Source organism: Cydia pomonella, chromosome 13 (genome assembly GCF_033807575.1).
Source record: "Cydia pomonella isolate Wapato2018A chromosome 13, ilCydPomo1, whole genome shotgun sequence".
In the NCBI taxonomy this organism is placed as follows: domain Eukaryota; kingdom Metazoa; phylum Arthropoda; class Insecta; order Lepidoptera; family Tortricidae; genus Cydia; species Cydia pomonella.
This window is the reverse complement of record NC_084715.1, coordinates 8991592-9015529: the sequence shown is the minus strand read 5'-3', so window position 1 is coordinate 9015529 and position 23938 is coordinate 8991592. Positions and strand designations below refer to the sequence as shown.

The 23938-nt window shown below is 35.5% G+C and overlaps 1 protein-coding gene across 1 annotated transcript in view; it reads left to right on the top strand.

Moving 5' to 3' along the window:
- LOC133524108 (putative inorganic phosphate cotransporter) overlaps positions 1-23442 on the top strand; it is a 30471-nt gene extending 7029 nt beyond the window's left edge. Inside the window, exons 6-11 of the mRNA XM_061859958.1 lie at positions 566-727; positions 1900-2032; positions 2401-2514; positions 7379-7509; positions 8430-8528; positions 11795-23442. Coding sequence (XP_061715942.1) covers positions 566-727; positions 1900-2032; positions 2401-2514; positions 7379-7509; positions 8430-8528; positions 11795-11869 — 714 coding nt within the window. The 3' untranslated portion in view covers positions 11870-23442. The remainder of the gene's footprint in view (positions 1-565; positions 728-1899; positions 2033-2400; positions 2515-7378; positions 7510-8429; positions 8529-11794) is intronic.
- The last annotated feature ends 496 nt before the right edge of the window (positions 23443-23938 follow it).

The following is a 23938-nucleotide window of genomic DNA, read 5'->3' as shown; positions in this document are numbered from 1 at the left end:
GGTGAATACACATACATAAGGGTTCAGATTATACTATTTTGACCCTCAAAAGGGTAGAAATGTGGCGCAGGACTTCTAACCAAAGGGACTCTGCCGAATCCTACACCGGAATAGGCGACCAAAACTGTGTCGTCAAAATGATTTTTAGCTTTTATGATTTTTATTTTTTCGTGCGGGAATTGTATGTTCGACTCTAGGTATAGATTTTCATTGGAATTCTACTCAGTAAAGCTTTTATCAGTCTTTATTCCATCTTTTTATATACAGAAAGATGACGTTATAGGGTGAACATTTTTAGGGTTCCGTACCCAAAGGGTAAAACGGGTCCCTATTACTAAGACTCCGCTGTCCGTCCGTCCGTCTGTCCGTCAGTCACAAGGCTGTAGCTCATGAACCGTGATAGCTAGACAGTTGAAATTTTCACAGATGATGCATTTCTGTTGCCGCCCTCGTAGTACGGAACCCTCGGTGGCCGAGTCCAACTCGCACTTGCCCGGTTTTTTTCCATATAATGTCTTATCTTGCCCTACAAAGGATTAAGATATTTTTATATTATTTGCTACAGGAGGATAAAAGAGGTATGGCCATACCCTGGATGAAATTCCTAACATGTGTTCCGCTATGGGCCATACTAATAGCACAATGCGGCCAATCCTGGCTGTTCTACACGCAGCTGACCGAGCTGCCGAGCTACATGAACAATATATTGCACTTCGACATTGTTTCAGTAAGTGCGAAAATACCCCTATTAACCTTTTAACGCCAAGAAGACCTCTACTAGTCGTACCCACAGCGCCATGGACAACTAAGTATAAAGGCTTGCACGAACCGGCGGAGCGCAGCGCAGATCACCGAGGAGGATTTCCTCTGCGTAGCGCACATCGACGAGGTACAATGCCCCGTGATACCGCGAGCGCCCGCCAGCGCGACGCCGGCGGCTGGCGCACTAGGGAGCACTTAGGCGTCTGTCGGAGGATGCCGCGGCATGCCGCCGCGCGTACTTTATTAAAAGGGATTAGTGACTAGTGTGCACGCGTTCTCCCCCCTTCATCCCGGCGCGGCGCTACCTCAACTCACTTGGGAGGCCTCCGCGCATACCGGAGGATGACGTGGAATGCCCGCGCCAATCGCTGCGGTATCCTCTAACGAGCTCCTCGATGCCGCAGAATGACAATCCTCCGTGATGCTCCGAGGTCGGTCTCAGAGCATTGACATTTATACCTGAATGTAATTAAAACAGGAAAGACTTATACATTGATACATTTAAAGTGATCTGCACTGCGCTCCGCCGGTTTGCGCAAGTCTTTAGTGTTATGTCGGACGCTGTGAAAGTAACTATCACACTTTTAAGTAAGGTTTACATTAGCTCACTTGCGCCCGGCACCTTGGCGTGTCAGTGACCTTTTTGTTTATGACTTAAAAGATTAAGTTATGTTTATGTTACTGTTCTTTGTGAAAATACTTTCCTACTTGTCTATAATTGACTCATATAAATTGTACCAACAAGGTGAAATGTCAATCCCATATGCCTAAGTGGCAAAAACAGTACACTCCCACTACATCGCTTATCGTGTTTTTGTTGCAATGGAAAAAAGTATAACAATTGCATTATTTAAAACAATATTCATGGATATCCTTCTTAGCGCACTGTATAATTGAGCTCATATCAGGTGAACTTTTTTCACTCCACCAGTCCAACCAGAAAAGATCATTTAATATTAACTCTACTATCCATGAAGTGAATCCCTGAAAATTGGCCAAATTAAAAAGGCCACCGATATACCTTTGCGCTTAATCTTCATTCGTTCATTGATTTTCAAGTTCTTTTATTGAAATACCGTTACTTGCATAAGCTGTGCTGCGTTAATTTTCTAACCAAATACACGTTATTTTATCTAGAATGCCAGACTGTCAGCGATCCCGTACTTCACGTCGTGGGTGGCCGGTATCATCATCAGTATCTTCGCTGATTGGTTGTTGGCGAAGGGATTCATCTCGCGGCTCAACAGCATGAAGCTTTGGAACACAGTTGGTAAGGGAAAGTTTATAAATAAGTTATTTTATCGAACACCTAAGCACTTTGCGTAGCACGAAAAAATACCTGAAATATATGCATACTAGTATCATCTACCATTCCCGGAATTTAAAAAGGCGATACTTTTGAAACTATATCTATATAATATTTTCCCCACCTACATTATTGAGTTTCACGCATTTTCCTATTGGCAGTAATGCTTAGCCAGACTATATACTTATAATCAGCGAACTAACTGCCGGTATCAATTTGACCATTCGCGCGTACGTTTTTCAAATTTGATATCTTTTATACTGACAATAGTTTTTCCGGACTATATATTTGATACGCTATTTGTACTGGAAAAACGTAATCTTTTTTTTTAGCGGCCTTCATCCCTGCGTTCGGGCTGTTGGGCATCGCGTGGGCGGGCTGCGACCGCACCGCTGTAATGCTGTTGCTCAGTATCACCTCCGCCTTCGGAGGCGCAGTCTACGCCGGTAAGTTGTGGTCAGCTTAACACTCCAACGTGAAATAGTTTCCAACAGAGTAATACTTCATCTCTTTCTTACGAACTCCGTCTCTTCGTCGTAACGCTTTCCAAGTAGCATCCTAAAAGAGCCAGGGATCCGCATTTGGCAAACAAAGGCCGTAACTAAGATGACTGTATCATGTTCGTAGTTAAGTAATGAGTTTTGGAACGCACTACGATCACGTGACGGACGCTAGAAAAAGACGAGTGACAGAATACACGGAGTTCTCAATCAATCATGATATTGTTTTATTTAATAATCACAATATTGTATTTATCTAACATTATACATGGCGCAGTCGCAGTCTCCATCAATCATGTCAATGTTTAACATACCTGAAAAACTAAACGTATCCGGAAATCTGTCAGAGAATTGGAGAACATTTGATCAAAACTTTAAAATATACTTGGTGGCGTCCGGTTTAGATAAAAGTGAAGATGCTAGGAAGGTCGCGATACTTTTAAATGTCATCGGGGAGGATGGCATTAAAATTTTCAATAATTTCGCGTTGACGGAAGATGAAAAAAACAATTTCGAAAATGTCATGAAAAAATTCCAAGAATACTGCGAGCCTAAAAAAAATGTGCTTCATTCAAGGTTCCTTTTTTACACCAGAAAGCAGGAGGAAAGTGAACAATTTGACAGCTTCCTAACTGACGTAAAGAGGCTAGTTAAAAGTTGTAAATTTGAAGCGGAAGATGAAGCTGTTCGCGATCGACTCGTACTAGGTACCAATGATTTGAATACGCAGAAGAAAATAGTAATAGAAGGCGATGCGGATCTGGACACGGTAATCACAAAGTTGCGACTTGCTGAATTAGGACGTCAACAAGCTGCAGAGGTCCAGGGCAAAGTCAAGGTTGACAAGGTGGTTGACAGAAGATCCAACAGCAAACCGGTGCAAAATAATATGGTACTAAAATGCAAATGGTGTGGAGAGCAACATGAGCGTAAACTCGAAATGTGTCCGGCTCGAGGCAAATTATGTACAAAGTGCAATCGGTACAACCATTATGCAACAGTGTGCCGCAGCCGATATGTAAAAGTTATTGCAGACAGTAGCCTGCAAAATCAGGAAGATAGTGATGGTGAATTTTATTGTGGCAGTGTTCAGAAGGTACGTTCTAAAGAATGGACACAAACATTATTAATAGAAGACACCAAGAGTGTCAAGTTCAAGCTAGATTCTGGTTCCGATGTTAACTTGATTCCGTTGGGTATTTATCAAACTATTAAACAAAGAAAAAACCTGAAGTTGGAAACTTCTAAATGTAATCTTTATGCTTACAACAATACAGGGATAAAAGTATATGGCTCCATATTGTTGGAAGTCAAATTAATAAGTAAATGCTATTTTATAGAATTTATTGTGACAGATTCAGAATTTCAACCAACCCTTGGCAGAGATGCTTGTTCAATGCTAGGTTTAGTTGAAAGAAAATACATTAATAAAATTGACCTATTGGAAAATGATATTGTTACAGATGATCCAAGGAAAATTGAATTAGTTTCAAAGTACCAAAATGTATTTACTGGACCAGGGAGATTTCCAGCTGAATGTCAAATACTATTGAAAGAAGGGTCTGTACCGATCTCAAAACCACCTCATCGTATTCCTCTAAAATTAAAAGAAAAACTTAAGTCTGAACTTGAACGATTGTGTCAAAAAGGTGTCATTTCAAAGACAGATGAAGCCACAGAATGGGTCAATAGAATTGTGATAGTTGAGAAAGACCAAAATGCAATCCGTGTGTGCTTAGACCCTAGGGATCTAAATAAGTGTATTCTTAAGAAATATTATGAAATACCAACTATAAATGACCTTAAATCTAAAATATCTGAGGCAAAATATTTCTCGGTCCTAGACTTAAAAGAGTCTTTTTGGCAAATTGGTCTTTCTGAATCTAGTAAAAAGCTTTGTACATTCTCAACAGTCTTTGGCACATACAATTTTAATGTTTTACCATTCGGATTAGACATTTCAGCTGAAATTTTTCAAGAAAACTGTGAAAATTGTTTCAAAAACATTGAAAATACATTTATTTACATTGATGATTTTTTAATATATGGAAAAACAAAAGAGGAACATGATGTGGCTTTAGAAAAAGTTTTAAGGAGGGCACAAGAATTAAATATTAAATTTAATCTTAAAAAATTTCAGTATCTCCCTGAAATAGTAAAGTATTTTGGGCATGAGATAATTAATGGTTGTTTGATGCCTGATAAAAATAAGGTTAAAGCTATAATGGATTATGACTCACCCTCTGATAAACAAAGTTTACAAAGGTTTCTGGGCATGGTAAATTATATGAGAGATTACATCCCAAGATTGTCCGAATTAACAAGCCCGCTAAGAGAACTTTTAAAAAAAGATGTTATGTTTCAGTGGGGAGTGACTCATGAAAAGTGTATTAAACAAATTAAAAATATTCTTGTTAGTCCACCTGTTTTAAGAAATTTTGATCCCAAGCAACCTTTAACTATCCAAACAGATAGTTCAAAAAATGCAATAGGCTGTGTTTTAATGCAATTTAAACAACCAGTTGCATTTGCATCTAAAAGCCTAAGTAAAACTGAATGTGAATATGGTCAAATAGACAAGGAATTTTTAGCCATTTTATTTGCTTGTAAAAAATTTCATTATTATATATATGGTAGGCATACTGTAGTACAAACTGATCACCAACCATTAGTTGCATTAATGAAAAAAGAAATTTATTCCATTGAATCTCAAAGATTACGAAAAATTAGATTAAAACTAAATATATATGATATTGATGTCCGCTATGTTAAGGGTTCACAGATGTTGATTGCAGATGCTATAAGTAGAGCATCTTCAAAAGCTGATGCTAGTACACTTGAACAATCTTTGGACCGCGTTGTTCATACTGTGAATGTAAGTGATAGTTTTCTGATAGAGATTACAGAAGCCACATGTAAAGATGCAGCACTATCTCAACTGATAGAATACTATAATAATGGCTGGCCTACAAATATTGATAAAGTTACAGATCTTGTCAAACCTTACTGGAAATTAAAAAATAACATTGTAGTTGAAAATAATATTGTATATTTAGATCATAGGATTATAGTTCCCTCATCTCTTGTAAAAACTGTTTTGGAAAGAGTACATTCTTCACATTTTGGTATCACAAAAACACTGGGTAGAGCCAAGTCACTTTTCTTTTGGCTAAACATGAAAAGCAATATCATTGATACTATAAGTAAATGTCATTTATGTGAAAAATATAGTGCTAAAAAAGTAAAGGAATCCTTATTATTAGATGAAACTACGCCGTCACTCCCATATCATAAAGTGGGTTGTGATTTTCTAAATTATGGTAATGACAACTATCTAGTAGTGGCTGACTACTATACTAAGTGGTTTGATCTAATTAAAGTTAATTCCATGACTGCTACAACAGTTATAAATATATTAAAAACCTTATTTGCTACTCATGGTATACCAAGCATTCTCAGAGCTGACAACATGCCATTCAACTCTATTGAATTTAAAAACTTTGCAAAACTGTATAAATTCTCTGTTGTTACATCTAGCCCGCTGTATCCTAAATCGAATGGCTTTGTTGAAAAATATGTTGGTATAGCAAAAACTATGTTAAAAAAATGCAAGGATGAGAATTTAGATATACATCTTGTTATCTTAGAATATAGAAATAGCCCAGTGATAGGTTCACCATATTCTCCATCACAATTGTTGTTTAGTCGTTTTACTAAGTCTACACTGCCAATACACAACAAATTGCTTGCACCAAAAGTAGTCACTGATTTTGATAAGTATCAAGAAAAAAGAAACATTATAAATAAAACCAATTATGATAAGACTGCTAGACATTATAATTATAATCTAGAAAAAGGGCAAGATGTTGTGTATCGCAGAGAAAATGTATGGTTGCCAGCCAAAATAGTGGGCCTTCACAGTTCGCCCAGGTCTTATTTGATCCAAGATGATCAGGGTTCTATATTAAGAAGGAACTCTTCGCAATTGAAGCCATCAGCAACTTCCAAGATCCCATCAGATGATTATGTTAGGTCGCCTAGACGATGTGTTATACCTTTAGAGGATGGGGACTCGGAATTGCCTATGGGTTCGGAGCAGGTTATGGAACCTGGATGTTCGGCTAATTGTGAAGGAAGACCTAAACGTATTATTATCCCTCCAGCTTATCTTAAAGACTATGAGACAGACTTACCATATAAGGGGGAAGATGTATCATGTTCGTAGTTAAGTAATGAGTTTTGGAACGCACTACGATCACGTGACGGACGCTAGAAAAAGACGAGTGACAGAATACACGGAGTTCTCAATCAATCATGATATTGTTTTATTTAATAATCACAATATTGTATTTATCTAACATTATACAATGACAATAGTCGTTTATCGAAAAAAAAATGTTTCGTGATGACAGATGGTAACGAAAAGTCACGTGATCATTTCCATAAGTTTTTGATTGGTGTTTTATATAGACAATTTACACTTAGTTATACTCTTTGATCGGAAGAACTAGCATAGATTATGGTTTTTACGAAAGCTATTGCCATCTGACCTTTCAACCTATAGATCCTGGATCCTGGACTCACCGCTGCGATATTTTCCTGCAATGAGTATCCTCAGAATAATCAATCCCAGTCCCAGACATAGAAAATGTCAAAAACCTCCAACTAAAATATCTGCTGACGAGATGTTGGGTCCGCGGGCGCCAAGGGTGAGAGCGACTATACTGAAATGACACACGTTTTAGAACTTATGTAGAAGTAATAGTGACTAGCAACTAAAGTAATAAATTAACACTTTTTTCATATCCAGGTAACCAAATGAACCACATCGACCTGTCGCCGCAGTTCGCGGGAACGATGTACGGTATCACCAACGCCGCCAGCAACCTCTGCGGTTTCCTGGCGCCGTATGCCATAGGCCGCATCATCAGTAGCGAGCAGGTACGTAGCCACAGCCATCTTTGTCACAAGCTAGGAACTGCAGGTAACCAGATGAACCCCATCGAGCTGTCAGGGCAGTTCGCTACTGGGTAGTAAGTGACCAGATAAGTAAATTACGAATTTTATGTTTTTTTTAAATAGAAATAGTTTATTCGGCAAAAATATACAGATAGAAAGAGGAACAAAAAAAAACTTATACATAACATTACAACGTATAACATTACATTACATGACACATATTAGCCACGAAATGGTCCCGACTCAGCATGGTGTTTTTCGGCTTGGGCCCAAATCTGTTAAACGAGAGCCTTTGTTTCTTTTATGGAGAGGCGCCTAAGACGCGTGCCAAAGCAAACGTGTCGTTAAAAAGCAGCTATCGTGATAGTATTAAGGCTCAAATGTATGTAACAGCTTATATGAAGAATCAGCTACGCGGTTGGCAAAAACAACAGAGCATATTCGTTTTGGAGACAACAAAACTTGTTGTTTCATGAATTTGAACCATATAAATAGGATGGTAAAATTGGTTTATAAATGGCTTGTTCCCGTTTACTTATGATAGCGTTTTAAGCTGTAGCATATAAGTACTCACTGCATAAAGGAAACAACACCACCCGACCACCAACCACCCGGTGTTTCTGTTTTCAACAGGCATTAAAAACTGCCAAGTGCTCCACAGCTCGCTTTGAACTAATAAATTCAATGAACAGGTTGTCTGTCTGTAGTCTATGGATCTCAAGAAAAAAAGATACTGTACTGACACAATTTTTAAAAAAAATTCCGTTACATTCGAAAATAGCTTGCGTTATCTGAATTTTGTAGGAAACTTAGACGTATATTTTTTACCTCGTTAAACTTATCTTCCTAGTTACACTTCCTTGTTTCATAAGCAACCTTGTAACCGCCCATTTTTTTTTCAGCAAACGTTGGGCCAATGGCGTGAAGTGTTCTACTTGGCTGCGGCCATCGACCTCGGGGCCAATCTCTTCTACTTGTTTTTCGCTAGCACTGAGGAACAGGTATTGTTTTATCTTTATTTAACACTCCACTTAGCCTAGAAACTCTGCTTATGAGTTAATGATCCTGGGTTCGAATCCCTGAATCGGCCATTTCTTTGTGTGATGGGCAGAAAAGTCAGTTCCTGGGTATGTAATTTGATATTATATGTATATATAACTTTCTTAGTATCCATAGATTCAATGCCGAAATCGCGAAAAAAATTTGGCCGTCCCATAGAAATAGGCGGCATACTTCAGCCGGAGTCCGGAATGTATTAAACAGCCAAATTTTTTTTTCATGATTTCGGCATTGGGTCCATAATGAAAGTTTGTCAGTATAACCTATAAATTCACTACTACTATATTGTTGTCAAAGTACCCTCGACAAGCCATATTGAGCTTACTGTGGGACTAAGGGCCAGTTGCACCATGCCCATTTGATGTACTGATCATGTGTAAAAATGGCGCTAGCGAATGCTAACTGCATATTTGGGTTGCACCATGCTATGTGTCCGTTAAAAAGTTACGCTGCCCTTAACCGGTGGTAGACCACTGGTTAACAGCAAAGTCGTTCGATAAATATGGCGGCACTTTTTGGAAATTGTCCGTATTTCACGATTTTATGTTTGATTATTAAATAATTTGAGTAAAAAGTAATGTAAATTATTAAAAATATATTTCTAACAATAAAAAGGTGGAAATATCTAAACGCAAAAACATGTGACAGTTCACATTATAGTTTTAAATGTCATTTTAGTTGCGAGACTACTTGTGTTTCATAAAATACATGAATTTGTACTGGATATTTAAAGAAAAGGTGTGTTTTAAATTGAAATCGAGTGCAGAATGAGTTTAAGTTGAGGATGAGACCAGATTGCTGCGATCACAGGTTAACAAATACGTCCCATAAAGTGAAACTCGACGGCATGTAATGAACACTATTTATCGACAGACTGGTCATTAAAATCAATTTAAAACGCTCTCTGTTTATTGGAATCAAGATAAAAATGTTATATCCCTTGGAAATACTGGTGGCCTAACTATGATATTCGAAAACAGCGAGATGACAACTATAAACATATACAAAGTCGGCCTCTGAAAATCGTAACCCACAACAGAAGTGAACTATATTCATAACTTTAAACGCACATAAAACAAGATGCTAAATATGAAATCAAGTATTATAGCGTGAAGAAAATGTATTGGACAATTCCAGACTTTTTTATTCCAGAATTAGGTTATCAATAAGTGAGCAAAATGTGTAATGTAAAACTGATTATAATACTTCAATTCATACATACTTGCTTGTGTTTTATTTGCTTTTACAAACTATCTTATTCATTAACCCTACAAACAACAACTTTGCAAGTAATGAACTAAAAATAGTTTTATTTATGGTGCTATTTATATTTAAATTCATAACAGAAATTTTGAAAAACTTGTTATAATAAACCCAGTGATTATTACTACAAGTGCAATTTGAATTTGAAAATTTGTGTTGCTTCTAAATGAAAAATACCTACAGCTGTACAGTCTTTTGCATGCTAAGATTTTCCAGTCAGTTACATAGTCATGATTATATTATTTTATTTATTAGAATACAAATTTAAAATTAGATTTAACAATTCACAGCTCCATAAATCTATATTTATTTTGAGTGTGGGCTACCTGGGTATCTCTTATCTTCAATTATCACATTATACCTATTATAGTGTCCCGCACCCATTAGCGACATGGCATGGCAGGGCATCCTTCAGAGGCATCCGTACACATTGAGCTCTGCTTGTGAATGTCAAGGTATCCCTCTGGCATTTTCAGGTTTACCACAGTGTCTTAGACACGCCAAGGTGTTCTTAGCATTTGTTTGTCTGAGGGATGCCTCAGCATGCCCTAGCATACTTACCTTGATACTAAGTCAAAGGATCTCTTACTGTGTCTAGGCAATAGTGGCCTCCGAGCCTAATAAAGTAATTCTTCTGGAAATATTGAATATACATGAGAACAACTGAGTAGTTTAATAGGTATAACCTGCGGTGGTAGCATGGTTCCATTTTTATCACTTGTCACTATGCCCATCACTTTCACGATTACATACTTGTTAGAACGTGACAGGCATGGTGATAAATGAATTGTGAAATAATATATGTCAACGAGTAATTGATTTCTCTCCGGATAACCTTTTACCTCCATTAGTCACTACCTAAAAAGGATTTAGTGTGAGGTAGAAAATAAAGTAAGATAAGGCAACTAAAAATATATTTTATTGTCAAAACTGAAATTCAGATAATATTTATAATACTTTATTTTTCGCAACAAGTTTTTCCAGTTAATCTAGTGTATGATTCTTGGATTTCTTGAATCGATTCACTTGTGTGTAACTTTCATCTTGTATTCCATGGTGTACATATTTCCAAATGGTGTACATATATCAAATCTGAAAAGAAAGTAACATGAAATTATTATGCATAAAAATATATTGTGATCCATTTCAACCAATGGCAAAACCATTGAAAAATGCTTAGGTCAAGCAGGTTTAAATTAAAGTACAAAAGTAACTCGAATATCTGCTACTACCAGAACTAACAGTTATGTATTATTGTGTCAACAATATATGTAATTGGAAATGTTACTCCAACTGTCGGTATTTGGGTCATAGTCGGAGGTAGCGTAGGTAATTCCTTGTGCTTAGGGCTCTGAAAGTAGTTAGGGATACGTATTAAACTAATATAAGATAACTTACCAGGCAATGCAGCTCCTTGTTTGATTCGGCTTTGCACTTGGACACTAAACAATCGTAGTCAGCAGTTTCACTTTAATGTGCCATTAAGATACATTGTTTTTAATATAATCATAAATATATTCAAGATTGGCATGGCATAAATTGTGTAATATTTAGATTTAAAACCTGAAAAGAAACTAATTCGCGCCTACAAGTTTTCTCGTTGTTGAAATTTTGACAACTTTGACATTTATGACTGGGTTGCTATATGAAAAAATAATTCTACCATAAAAAATTTGGTAGGAACGCATTCATAATATGGCCACACGGTTAGCGTTTACTTTCTGTTATTTTATAGTTGGTGCAACGCATTTTATTTAGCAATCGATAAGACCCCCACGTAAGCGTTAAAATTTAGCGAGCTGTGCTTACGTTAGCAGGTGGTTTGGTGCAACTGGCCCTTAGTCAATTTGTGTAATAATATCCTATAATATTTTTTAATTCAATACATGATGTTCCTATATCAATACTCTCTCCAACCAGTTATTTATGTGATTTCATTTTCCAGGACTGGTCACTTCCAGAAAGTGACGACATGACCGCCTCAGCGCCAGTTGAGAGCATCATGTACCCCGAGTCCTAGGGCTTCGCCTCGTTCCATGCCGGTGACGCTCAGGTGACACTCTGTGCATACACTTAGTAGTCAAACACACGAGTTAACCCATGCAACGCTATGGACTCCTGAAGTTGCCACAATTTTTGCCCAATAAAGTTGAGTAAAATTTAACAAATATACCTAGCGCTCTTGGGTTATTGGAAAGAAGCAATTGACAGATCAGATACCAGAAGATAAAGTGCTGGAATGTCAGATCTCGAAAAAACAATGGGTTTTGTGGTGACCTGTTTTCATAACAGCAAAGATTAATTGATTGTATGTGTAAAATATAAGAAAAAATCTTGAAAGGAAAAAAAGATGGCGTTGTACGGTGCCAATTATCAAACGTCACTTTTGACAAGCCGAGATACCGCATAGGTAATATACGAAGCTGTACAGCGCTAGCCACATTAGCTGCCGAATTCGACTTTGTCGTAGACTTACACATCTAATTAAAATCAATGAATCTTTGATAATGACGGATGTCGAAAAAAAACAGAATTAATTTATGTCAAAAAAGCGCCCTCTGTAAAGGACACTAAGCAAGAATAATTTCGAACCTGGACACCCTGTTTTCTAACTCAATCGCACCCGCGTCTGTCGTAATCATGTGTCTCCTATGTGCCGTCGGTCAATGCCACTGTGCGAGTGGGACAGCAATATAATTATGTCCGTGCGATAGAAATAGCAAATGGCATGTCAATGTAGGAAAATCTTCGTGCTTAGCATCCTTACTTTAGTGAACATTTACCTTTGTTTCTTTGCTCTCTTGTGGTAAAGTTTGCTGGCGTGTGACTCACATGGTCTGTGACGGTAGAAGGGTTAACTTGTCTGGTTTCATTACCATCCACATCCACACTATTAACTGACAATTCGTAAACCTTATTCCAAAGACACAAGGTCGTTAAATGGTCAATTAGGAGTGTTAGTCTTAGTACAGTCGCCATCAGATATATCGGAGCGGCCAAGGTGGTCAAAAATATCTAAACGCGCTCTCTAGTGATATATCTGATGGCGCCTGTAGTCATTGGGGATGAAGATGGATGGAATGGAATTGAACTTGTATGGTATTTTACAAATATAAGTTGTTAGTCAAAGGTTAACTGCTTTACCACGCATAATAACAGTATGTTACATTGGAAAACTAGTACGAATATGTATATTATTGCCAGACCCTGTTATCAGTGGTGAAGAAACATTGAAAATACTAGGGCTGGCACTACACATTAATACACGTGTATAATTTGATATACCTAATATTTGATGTAAACAATATACCTACTTATTTCATTCATCTTACTAATATTATATAAAGAGGAAAGATTTGTTTGTTTGTTTGCATTGAATAGGCTCCGAAACTACTGGACCGATTTGAAAAATTCTTTCACCGTTGGAAAGCTACACTATCCCCGGTGAACATAGGCTATATTATATTTAAAAAATAAATGTTGAATACCCGTGCGGAGGCGGGGCGGGCCGCTAGTAGGTATATATAATGTAAAGCCAATTGCCTTAAAAAAGGTTTCATTCGGTTGTTGAACTCTATAATAATACTTAGGTACTAAATTGACATTTATTTGTCAAAATATGTCTGATGTCATATACTTATTTTTATGTTCGGTAAAAATATGAACTTCCTGGATAATCGTGCTGAATTCTCTCAGTTTAAAATGGAGCTAAGTGCAAAACTTGAAATAAACCGAATGCGACGCGGAAAAAATGGTTTGTAATTTTAGTAAAACTGTGCTGTAGACGATATTTTTTTTCCAATAGTTATTGATAATTTTTTTGTGATACATTTTTTTTTATCCTACAGATGTAACTATGAGTGAACTATAATATGTAAAACTGGGAATCATAAATCTTGAAACTCATTTTTTACCTATTTCCTGTATATTACACATGTGTATTTTTACATTTCGTGACATAGATACAGATTCGGTGACTGTGCAATAATAAACCAAAAATAATGCGTTTCATCTTAAATTGTTTTAAGCGACATTTATACCAGTATGTCAAATGTACACGAATTAAATGAATATTGTGTGACAACCCTATGATTCTATTTCAATGAATTTTCACCACTGATAACGGGGTCTGATTATTGAACTACAACAAGGTATAAAATTAAATAACTTTTCTAATCTAACATACTGTAGTAATGCATTGTGGGGTGCTGTAGTGCTAATTATAAGAATTGGGCTATAAACAAGGTTATCAGTCAGCGGCAGAAGTAGGTAAGCTGGCGAGGTGTTCAAAATTATATGAGCACAGCCTTAACGTATGCGGATTAAAATTTTAACAAAGTTTTGTGTATGTAATATGGATACTGAGATCATAGATAAAGATAGTTCATTTTTCAAGTAGGCATATTACAATGCACTTATGAACGTGAAATAAAGCTACGCCGGCTCTAACCCTACACCTCTGACCCGAGAAGATTTAAATCTCTCCTAAATTGTAGGACGGTATCCCAATTTCAAAACATTACATCTTATAATTACATAACATGCATTAAATAGTTTTTTGCACGGAACATTAAAAATACAATTTAAATTAATATGGAATTTAAAACAGTCATAAAAAAAAACTGTTATAATAAATTGATGTACTAGATTGCTAATGCAGGGCGTTATCATTGCCAAACATCCCTGCTGTAATGAGTTTTTGCTTAACAGTTTTAAATTTAGAATCTGCAAGCTCGTTGACATTTTTTGTCATACATTTTTTTGTTAACTGCTAATTTAACGTCTTAATCGGACAAATAATCCGGTAAGTTTTGAAATTATGGTGAATAGAGAAGAATAAAGTCGCGAAACTGTTTTAAATTTATATAGTACCATCGCCCATGTTACATGACCTTATTACAAAAGGCATAAGGTCCACCGATGGACAGCCAAGACTGTTGCTGTTTGCACAGTTGTGTACTACTGTTGAAACAAAAGATAGTGGAACATTTTGTAAAAAAGCTGAAGCTCTGTTTATAATATTTCTGCGTTCTTTTTCTTTGCAAAAACTACTGCTAGAAAGCCTGGTCCTAGGAAACATTCCAGCTTTAGCCAGTATTCTGAGAGACCTTTTTCGATAGCGATGAATAAAGTACCACAAAACTGCCGCTATCTCGCAATGGATTCCTTCACTTTATCTTGCATTTAACAACGTTGTTATACATTATTAAAAACATGAATACTTATAAAAATAACCATGTTTTTTTTAATACACAGAGATCTGCATATATCTTATTATTCAACATTTTATTTTGAACTTTTATCGAATAACAGAAGGTAACAAAGTGAAAAATAAAACGAACACTATTATAACTTTAAAAGGTTACTACTTCTGCTGCTGATTGTACCATCGCCGACACAGTTGACCATTTTAGAATCTTATTGATTGGAAATAAGGTCTAACACTGGTGCTGTTAGTAGGCACAGTCACGTCTGAAAATATCGATACTGACAAAGTGCCAAAAATATGTATACCCTTAATATATGGTCAATAATGTCGTGTGTACATATTTTTGGCACTTTTTTCATATCGATATTCTTAGACGTGACTGTACATTGTCAAAGTAACACACATGTTTATAATTGTAATAAAATAAATAACTATTCACTCTCAAGACAAGTATAAGTATCAAGTGACAGCTTATGTAATATAAATGCTTATGAATTTATTTTAGCCACTTTTAGTGCATAAAGTGGTTTAGTGAAATTTAGTAATATTTGAAAATAATACTGATACCAAATTTTATATAAGTATCATTATGTTATTATGAAATTAGTTATGTCAGAGACGCAAGTCAACCAGTATTAAAAAATATTGCATTGAAACAAAAAAACAAAGTGTAACATTGTGCGCATTGTACATTTGAAATCCTTGATCCTTTAATTTAAATAACTTTGAAAGTAACAGTTAGATATGATATGATAGAGATAAAAATATATAATTTTAATCAGTGCAGCTTGTGGTGTTCAAATATCAAATATTACCTATTCAATGTTTTTCGTGTCACCGATGTTTAGATTTTAACATCTGAGTTCTTGTCATATACAATGATTGGCTTCTCACGAAAGTACAAGTATTTGTCAAAAAATGCATTGTCGATAGAAGCTGTAACACTGTTTTCTTCAGACAGCCCTATCAGGACAATTCTAACAAGCACAAACTCCATGAGGTTGCAGTGTTTTTATTACAGAGTCCTTTTGACCAACTTTAGTGTCGCATCTTCAGAATAATGTCGCATTGTATCTGAATTTTTGCTTCCAAATTGTTCCTCAATTGTTTTGAGCAATGGGTTAAATGTAACCTGTTGATTTGATAACAGACAGACAGATGAAAGCTAATAAATGCTTGTATAAAAAGAAATCTTGTTCAGATAAATCTTTTTTGAATTCCCATTCATTAAATTACGGGCCTTTCGCGCGTAAACAGCGTTTTTAAACGCTCCGTCTTAATTATTAATGCTAACAGTTAAAAGTGGGATTTGTGAGTTGAAAGTTATACTCAAGTGTTCGCAATAAAACAGGGATTACGCTTTAGTGCAAGTGAATTTGATAAAAAGTACTTATAAACTATTAATCACAAAAAAACCAATGGATTCTAACATATTGCAAATTCGTCTGCCTGCCACAAGAAAACGCGTAAGCGGCTTCAAAAATTGCCGAACTTAGGCCCTTCTGGTCGCGGAGACACGCGAGAACTCCCTGCTAAAACTGTGCACGATTTCCGGGAATCGTCGTAGCCCGGAACGTGAACTCTAGTGACCTTTGCTTTCTTTTGGTAAATTCAGTTTTAAAAGTTAGCAATTCTCTTAAACTATTAAAATCTGCTAAGTTTTCTCAAATTAAAATAGCAAAATGAGTCCACCTGCAAAGTGCGGTAAATGTGAAGAAAGAATTTCCAGCAGGAAATCACTGGACTGCTCTTCATGTCATATTCGATATTGTGTGGACTGCCTAGAAGTCATCGGAGTATCATATAAACGGTACACACTAATGACTATTAATAATAAAACAAGCTGGAAGTGCCGTGAATGCTGCCAAAAGTCTGCATCTAACAAAAAAGTGAAGAAAACGAGCACTCCTTTATCAAAACCAAGCACGTCTAAAGCAAATGAGACCCTAAAAGGTAACTTAGACATCACCGAAAAGAAAAACCAACAGGACCTCCCTCGGGGAAACTTGATGACATTTGATTCAACGGCAGAGAGTACAACACTCAATGAGCAAGGAGATACGCTAACATCACCGGACATAACAATTACACCTAATAGGCCAAAACTAACTACACAAGCTAGTACTACTATTTCTCATAATAAAGATGATGTAATGCCACAAGCTAACCCGACTTTCCCACAGAACAGACTGACATGTCCATTAACCGTGGATGATTTTACAAAAATACTAGACGAACGACTGAACAATCACAGAACCTCAATAATATCACAAATAAAGACAACTATCCAAAGTGAAATTAATGCAGCAATAGAGAAATTAAAAAGAGAAATGGTTCAGCGTACCGATGATTTAGACCAAGAACAAACAATAATAAAAAAAGACATAAATTTGCTTACACAGAAAATAAAAACATTAGAAGTAGAGAATAACAAACTACACGATGAAATAAAAAATATAGAAAAGTCAATTAAAACTGATAAACATTCTAACGATACCGACCGTTACGCTTGCAAAAAAATAGTTATCCACGGACTCGAAGAACAATGGGGCGAAACCGGCGAGCAAATGGAAGAACGGTTAAGAAACATATTTAACGAGCTTATAAATATCGATATTGTTGGACACATCGAGGACTTATACCGTCTTGGTAAGAGAGGAAATCGACGGCCACTGGTCATAGAGTTTTTGAGCAAAAAAATGACTAGGTATATACTACAACATAGGAACTATTTTAGGTATTCTGGGCTGACAGTAACTGAATACTTGGATGACGCATCCCTTAAAATGAGACGAAAACTAATTGAAACTCTGAGAGAAGCTAGAAAATCTGGAAAACATGCAGTTATAATAGACAATAAACTCGTAATCAATGGTAAAGTTGTTGAACCTGAAACTCAACAAAAATACACACTACAAAAAACTGGTGAAGAAAACATTTCAGCCTTTCAAAATACGACCCCTGTAGAATGTGCTACAAAGAACCACTCCTTTCGACACTAATTTTCAATTATTCGTACAGAATGTCCAAAGCATAAAAAATAAGATCCATATAATAGAATCTCTCCTTCAAGACCACCCATATCAAGTATTGTGCCTCACAGAAACATGGATTTCAGAACAACAGAAGGAAGCAGTGCAAGTAGAGGGTTATATGGCAGCAGCAAGTTACAATCGTCCTAATCACAAAGGTGGAGGAGTATTAATATTATTACGACAAGATATCCCGTACAAGGAGAGACCCGACTATGCAGACTTGTCAGTAGAATTAGTAATTGAATGTTGTGCAATAGAATTGAAATCTGATTTCATAATAACTATATATAGAGCAGACCGTGACATTGAGACCTTCTTTGATGTATTAAATCGGTTATTGTCTAAGCTAAAATCGAAATGTCATAAAAACATTATCATTACAGGAGATTTTAACATAAATAAATTTAATAATTCCAATAATTATCATAGGCTAGTAAACATGATGCTTGAATGTAACCTCCATCAAATTGTAAATGAGCCGACTCGAGAGACTAGCATCAGTTCTACTTGCATAGACTTTATATTTACAAATAGAAACAATTACAAACTCACAATCGAGGATAAAGGCATATCGGACCACAAATGCTTGCAATACGAATTCAAAGAAATGACATTTCTTGACAACAGAGACTCCTATAAATATATCCTAAAACGTAACTTCAATTCCCTAAACATAACGTCATTTAAATGTGCACTTGGCCAAATTGATTGGGATAAGCAAATCAATAACTTCCAAACAATAAATAACAATTACAATGAGTTTGAAAATACACTACAACTATTGTTAAACAAATATATGCCTTACAAACGTACCAGACAAAAACTAAAAAACAACAGCTGGCTTACAACTGGGATAAAAAAGTCATGCAAGCACAAAAGGTTATTAAAAATATTAGTAAATCAATCAAACAGTATCATTTTAACAAAACATCACAAAATAATAACAAAAACCCTTAAAAATTGTGTCAAACAAGCCAAACGAATGAGGTATATAAGAGCCCTAGATAAATCTAAAAATAAGACAAAAACTATGTGGAATTGTATAAAAGAAATAACAGGGAAACATGCCCCAAAAAAGCAGCAGAATAATATTAAATTAAGAGTATCAAATACTGAAATAAATTGCCCTCAACAAGTAGCCAATCATTTTAACGAATATTTTGCGTCAATAAGTGAACAACAAACCACCTACGTTGCAAGTACAACCTCTTCAGTTAACTCAATATACATATATCCTGTTACAGAGCAAGAAGTGCGTAACATTATCCTTAACCTACCAAATAAATTCAGCTGTGGCCATGATGAAATACCTTCTGTATTAATCAAAGCATGTGTAAACGAACTTACCGCACCCATAACTAGCCTAATTAACCAATCCCTAGATGAAAGTTGCTTTCCGGAAAGACTTAAAATAGCTAAAATCAGACCTGTGTATAAAAAATCTGGGGAAAAAAATAATACCAACCAATACAGACCTATCGCTGTACTTCCCACTGTATCAAAAATATTTGAAAAATGTATAGCAAACCGCATATATAATTATCTGGAGAAATTTCAACTCATAAATAAAAACCAGTTTGGCTTTCGAAAAAACAGCTCAACCACACTTGCAGTTTATAACTACATACAAACAGTATTAGAGCATTTACGTGATAAAACCTATGGGGTTGGATTGTTACTAGACATGTCAAAGGCATATGACAGAGTATCACATCCCACCTTACTTCAGAAACTAAATGACATAGGTATTCGTGGTCCAGCTCTGAATTGGTTAATATCATATTTAAATAACAGGAAACAGTATGTCCAAATAGAATATTACAGTGAACAATTACGTCAGTTAAAAACATACAAATCCGATATAATATCCATAAACAACTCAATTCCACAAGGCAGCGTGCTGGGTTGTGTCCTTTTTATAATATATATTAATGACCTCCCAAAAATTACAGAACAGGAACACAAGTGCATAATGTTTGCCGATGATGTTTCACTTCTCTTCAAAAGTCCCACGAGTAACGACGCCTATAAAAATATAACCGAAACATACGTCACAATAGTAAACTGGCTAAAAGATCACAACCTTGTAATCAATAACAAAAAGTCTAAAATTATCCAGTTCAGACCACATCAAAAACGCGCCATAGATATAAGTTACATTGCAAAACAATTAAACATTGAAGAGGTATCGGATTGTTCGCTTTTGGGTATAACTATAGACACACATCTTGATTGGAAAAGGCATATAGCAGGACTTAAAAACAAGCTAGCTTCATTTGTATATGCCTTAAGTGTACTTAAATCTAACACAAATGAATCATGTGCGCTTACAGCGTATTATGGATATGCACATTCCTTGTTACGATACGGAGTTTTATTGTGGGGACACAGTACCGACGCACATGATGCCTTTGTCATGCAGAAAAAATGTATTCGCATAATCGTCAATATTAAACAAACAACAAGTTGCAAACCACACTTTATAAGACTAGGAGTTTTAACTTTACCTTCAATTTGCATTTTAGAGTCAGCCACATTTGTTCGTAAAAATATCCATTTATTTAATTTCAATACAAACCCCCGCCGTAATTTAGATCTTATTCTGCCGGAACCAAAAATTGACATTTTCAAAAAAGGACCATACTACACGTCGATACAAATCTACAACCATGTCCCCAGTTTTATCAAATCAGAAGAAAACAACAATATATTTGAAAGAAAATTAAAGCAGCATTTATTAAAAAAAGCATATTATACTATAACCGAATTTATGGAAGAAAAAAAGTTATAGCCATAGATTGACACACAATAAACGTTTTAATCATCATAAATTGCTACACATATCAATAATACTACATAATAATTGCTACATATATAATGAATGTTGTTATTAGCAATGAGCTTGTGATACATGTATAGGTTATGTTAGTTATAAGTTTGTAAAATCCACTATATTATGTTAAATAACTTTGTAAGTTACTTAAATTGTTTTGTATTTGCTACACCCTATTCAGGGTCCATGTGATACCGTAAGAAATGTGTAACTACTACCTAAAAATGTACCATGGAAGCAAGAAATAAATGAATACTGAATACTGAATACTAAATATATCATTCGGCTACTCGAATATGACAATCGATTAATCGAATAATGGTAATCGTCGTAATCGAAATAACTTCAATAATAATAATGCAGAAGAGTACTACTATCTACTCATTGTGAAACTTGTGTACCATCAAATCTGACAAAAGCTAATATTGACATCGACATTAAAATAAATCTTTTACGACACTAAATTTAGCTATTATGCTAGTCAAAGTCACAGCCGCCCAAGATGGCGCTGCAAGGTTCCATAAGTTACGTGATTTTGGTATCTGTATCGCCAAACTTTAAAAGTTGATACCATGTTATATGTCAACAATATTGCGTGCCTTAAGGCGGGATCCCACCAGTGTGCGGCTCAAGCATATTCAGTCCAAAGCGCTTGTGCCGCACAGGGCTGCACACTGGTGGGATCCCGCCTTTAGGGCGCGGACTACATGCACGCGGCGCGCGGGGTCGCATTCTGCGTCTTTCTTTATACCTACGTATACTTTCATACTTTGTTTATGGCACTCGTGTTGACTCGTTTCTACAAGTTCACAGCATTAAAATTACTTAGACCAATAATGGCAATTTATTATTTATTAGCCTCTAGTTGCTATTTATACAATACAAAATCAGATTGTCTGTTTAACGTTAACTTATAAGATAAACTACTCTATTGTCGGCACCCCTCCAATGGTTGGCACTTATTTTAAGCCGACATCGGCTTTCCTTAAAAACTATGTGTACGTTTAATGCCAGCTGTACACACTCATCGAGTGACTCCGAGTCAGGCCGAGAACGGGTATGTAAGTACATACTGCTCCCTTCTCGTCTCGCCTCGCTCTTCTCATATTGGGCCCGTTTTTTCAAAACAGCCGGCATAAGTGCCAATCTTTGGATGGTTTACTGTTTAAATGGAAAGGCAATAATGTGTTGGATGTATAAACCTAGCGGACTGTGATTTTAATGAGACTAAGTGAAGGAATTGTATATAAATAGGTATAATGTCAATTGATATTACGCGTGTTGCTATTATATTAAAAATACAATTTAAAAATTGTCGATGACAATACGAGTTTTATAAATTGTGTATTCGCCAACCAAAATGCCAAACCAAATGTTTTAATTTTTCATTTGATTCCAGATTTCGGCTTGTCGTTTTTGTTGGTATGATATGATAAAGAACCAAGAGGGTCTGTTCACTTTTCTTAGCGTTACGCTTCTCGAAAGCACTGATGACTTATTTTTTAATAATGATTACTGCTACAAAATTGTATCCTACAAATCGTAGGGAAATGAATGATGAGGATAAATCGTAAAAATGAATGAATCAGATATATATAGTCATCATGGAGTCAAGTTACAGATTAATGTAGTTTGAAAATTTATGAAATAAACTTCTAAAATTAATGTTATAATGAAATGCAGAATTATTGAGGTACAAAAAAGACCGGAACCTAAGAAGATTGTATCTTCCATGTAGGTGAAAGAGGAAGAGGACGGCCGCTTCTCAATACAAAGGTAGTCCCCATTTTCCTCTTACATTGACAATATTGAAAATAGTTTTACATAATTTGATGTATATTAACCATAGCTATGCCCCTACGTTTGGCTTTTTTGACTTTTTGATTCGGTATTGTAAAAATTAGGACCAAAAAACAAATTTCATAAAAAAATGATATGCTCCTAACTCGTATAATAATTTAAAAATTCGAAAGAAAACAAACTGTGGTTGATATACAACAAATGTGTCAAAATATGTCCAATAATGTTTATATTCAGAGAGGAAAATAAGGACTGTTTGTATGAAAGCCTTTTCAAAAGATTTCGCGCGGCTGCTCCACTTTCGTCAAGGTGCATGCGAAACCCTTACTTTAAAACATAATGTAGTTATGTACCTATAGTAGTTAGTCAATTGTTCCTAGCATTATTAGCATCATTCCTTAGCGTCAATTTTGCACCAAGTGCATGAATAATGTCATTGCCTCTGTTCTGTAATTTTTCTAAATTATTTGTATTTGTATAAATTTTTAAACGTACATAGCTACGTTGATTACTTGACAAGTAACTTATTTGCTTTAAAATTCTAACTATATGTAACCTGAATGGTTAGTTAAGAGCTTCTTCATACAAAAATTTCTCATTGTTCCTTACATGACATTTAAGGACCCAGTGGTAATCACCAAATAAAACGAATTTACACTAGTATATTTTTTTAAACAAATCAAATTATTGAACAGTGCTATTGATTTAAAATAAAATAGGGAAATAAAAAAACAAGAGCAAGAGACAAGATTATAGAGTCAAACCAAGATAAGTTGGCAGCGATTTTGATAGCCCAAGTGGTACACGGGTTATAAACGTCAAATTATAATGAAATTGTGATTTGTGACGTTTACGTATCTTGGTCTGACTCTAACCATTCTTCAAATACATCGTCATATTTTTAAGGCAAAAAATGCTCTCAGATAATTATATCATTCCAATTATAAATGTAATAAACTAATAATATGAATGCATTAAGATAAATACAATTTGCGGTATGTTTTTAGTGAGATGTTTCGTAGATCAGTATTCATATGTGATTTTGTTACAGGCATGTATGAAATTTATTTTATAAAGATGTTAATATTGTTTTCTTTTGTGCGCTCAATAAGTTATAAAAAGAATATACTTAAGATTTAAGTCATATTTTTAATTAGCTAGAGTAATTTGACGACAAAGCATTTCTTAAAATATGTGCCATTTTTAACCAAA